This window comes from Wasmannia auropunctata, unplaced genomic scaffold (genome assembly GCF_000956235.1).
Source record: "Wasmannia auropunctata unplaced genomic scaffold, wasmannia.A_1.0 LD336053.1, whole genome shotgun sequence".
In the NCBI taxonomy this organism is placed as follows: Eukaryota; Metazoa; Arthropoda; class Insecta; order Hymenoptera; family Formicidae; genus Wasmannia; species Wasmannia auropunctata.
Window position 1 is genome coordinate 6,078,879 of NW_012026837.1, and position 2,514 is coordinate 6,081,392.

The 2,514-nt window shown below is 26.1% G+C and overlaps 1 protein-coding gene across 1 annotated transcript; it reads left to right on the forward strand.

Moving 5' to 3' along the window:
• The first annotated feature begins 286 nt into the window (after positions 1 to 286).
• On the forward strand, positions 287 to 2,514 carry LOC105451320. Its single transcript, XM_011691688.1, has 4 exons — positions 287 to 553; positions 830 to 1,037; positions 1,826 to 2,309; positions 2,407 to 2,514. The coding sequence occupies exons 1-4, from the start codon at positions 400 to 402 to the stop codon at positions 2,512 to 2,514; spliced, it is 954 nt and encodes a 317-aa protein (XP_011689990.1). The 5' UTR covers positions 287 to 399.

The window sequence follows — 2,514 nt, forward strand, 5'->3', positions numbered from 1 at the left end:
CGCGTGCCAGAAGAAAAGAGGAGATAAAGGGACTATGCCCTCCACACACACCGTCGCGAGGATTAGCTTTGTGCACTTAACACTTCGTCTCTCTAACGAGCGCAGAAGAAACACGTCCGATCAGCACCATAGACCGCGGCCATCCTCCCCCAGACGGGGATAAGCCGGCCAGAATCTTGTTAACTGAGATACTTATTCGTGAGATAGAAACTGTTAAGTTAGTAAGGCCCATGGTGTAAGAGTGTAAGAATACAAGGTGAAACATTCCCGTGGATGCGCAGTAGTGACCAATCAGAATTGGTCACAAATGCTGAAAAGCAATATAGCTGCTACGTCAGTTGTTACAATCGAAGGTTAGACAGAATTTGAAATTTAAAATAGAAAAACTGTTGAGAAGCAATGCCGACGTGTTGCATAAAGAATTGTACAAGTCGCACAGACGGTATATATAAGAAAAATATTAAATTTTTTAGATTTCCTAAAGAAACTGACATTAGTCAGCGATGGCTTCAAGTTTGTCAAAGGAATGAAATAAATACGAAAATTGATTCGGGTAAATATATATATATATATGGTAATATAAGATCCGCCTGCACACAATGTAGGAATATTAGATATTAAGAAGAAAAGAATAATATTAATATTCTTTCTTTGTGCGCAAAATCTAATTTTTAATTACATTTAATAAATAAATTGAATAAAATTAATTAATTAATTACTTAATTAATATTTAATAATATTATAATAAACTGAATAAATAAAATAAATTAAATAAATTACTGTAATATTTAGTTATATTAATAAATATGTTATAAAATATAATTTTTAGCATTTATATGCGAGCTGCATTTTGAAGCAGATTGCTTCGAAATGAAATGGACAAAGCCACATTCGAGCAACGTGCCTGCTAAACAATTAAAGAGATTAAAAAAGGGTAGTATTCCTTCAAAAATGTTAATAATAGAAAAAACTAGAAAAAGAACATATACGCAAATTATAAAAACAGATAATATGGAGCAATTAAATGATGAAAATATGTATGTATTTATAATATATTATATTTTTAATGTTATATATATAATATATTATAATATATTTATCATATAACATATACGTATATGAAAAAACGATATTTATTAAACGATATTTATTTTTTATTTATATTATTAATATATATGAATCCTATACTCATCCTAATCCTAATCTGGATTTATAATATTTAATATTTATTTTTTTATTTATATATAATATGTATGTATTTATAATGATATTTATTTATAATATGTATTATATGGTATATTTGTGTAATAAATTATTTATTTATTTATTCTATGTATGTATTTATATTCATCTGATCCTACACTGATTTCACTCAATTGTCGAGAAGAATCCCGGATCTTTAAAATTTTCATTAGCAAATCACTATCTTTACTTAACTGTAATTTTGCCGGACTCTGTCGTGATTCTGTCGAACTTGAATTTCTCTTTATTAATTTTGTTATTTTTTGTTATATAGATATATATTTTTTTATATATTTATATATTTATATGTATATTTATAACATATATTGAAATAAATATAATAAATATAATAATTATAATAGATAAATTAAATTAAAAATGAACAAATAATAAATAACATAAGTAAAAATAAATAAAATATAATAAAATATAATAGAGCTAGTTTATTACAATACTATTACAAAAAATATTAAAATAAATAATAAAATCAAAAAATAAAATTAAAAAATAATTAAAAAATAAATAAAGTAAATAAATAATATTATATATAATAGTACTACTAAAATGCTATTACGTTTTACAGAAATAAAATTGCTGATCACGAAAATGTCTCTGTAAAAACGTTACTGAATTTGCTGACGAAAATAGAGGAAGAAAAGAAAAAGCTCTCAATAGAAATAAATCAATTGATAAAAAGGAATCAAGAACTTGTTGAAAAAAATATACAACTATGTCAACAAGTAGAACAGTTGCAAACAAGCGTGGAGGAAAAATCTCGTATTATTAGAGAAACGATCATTGTACATAGGCAGAAGGAAGCCGAAAAAATAGCTACAGAATTCTTGCGCAAAATATTTACATCTGGTCAAATAAAAAAAGTAATATCACTCAATAACAAACGGATCAAATGGTCATCCGAAGATATTATATCTGCAATCGGCCTGCGATCATTAAGTCCAAAGGCTTATCGTTATTTAAGAGAGGTAAAAAATATACCACTGCCGTGCATGACAACCTTGCAAAACTGGTGTGCAGCTTTTAATGTTCCACCTGGCATTTTAAAAAACGTATTAAAAATCATGAAAGAGAAAGGACATAATTTTAATACAATCGACAAGTTAACTGTATTAACTTTCGATGAATTGTATATTTCAAATAAATTAGACATTGAAAGAAAGGAACAAAAAATATATGGTTCTCATAAAACATGTCAGTTTATTATGGCACGAGGATTATTTAAAAAATGGAAACAACTATATTTTACGATTTTGA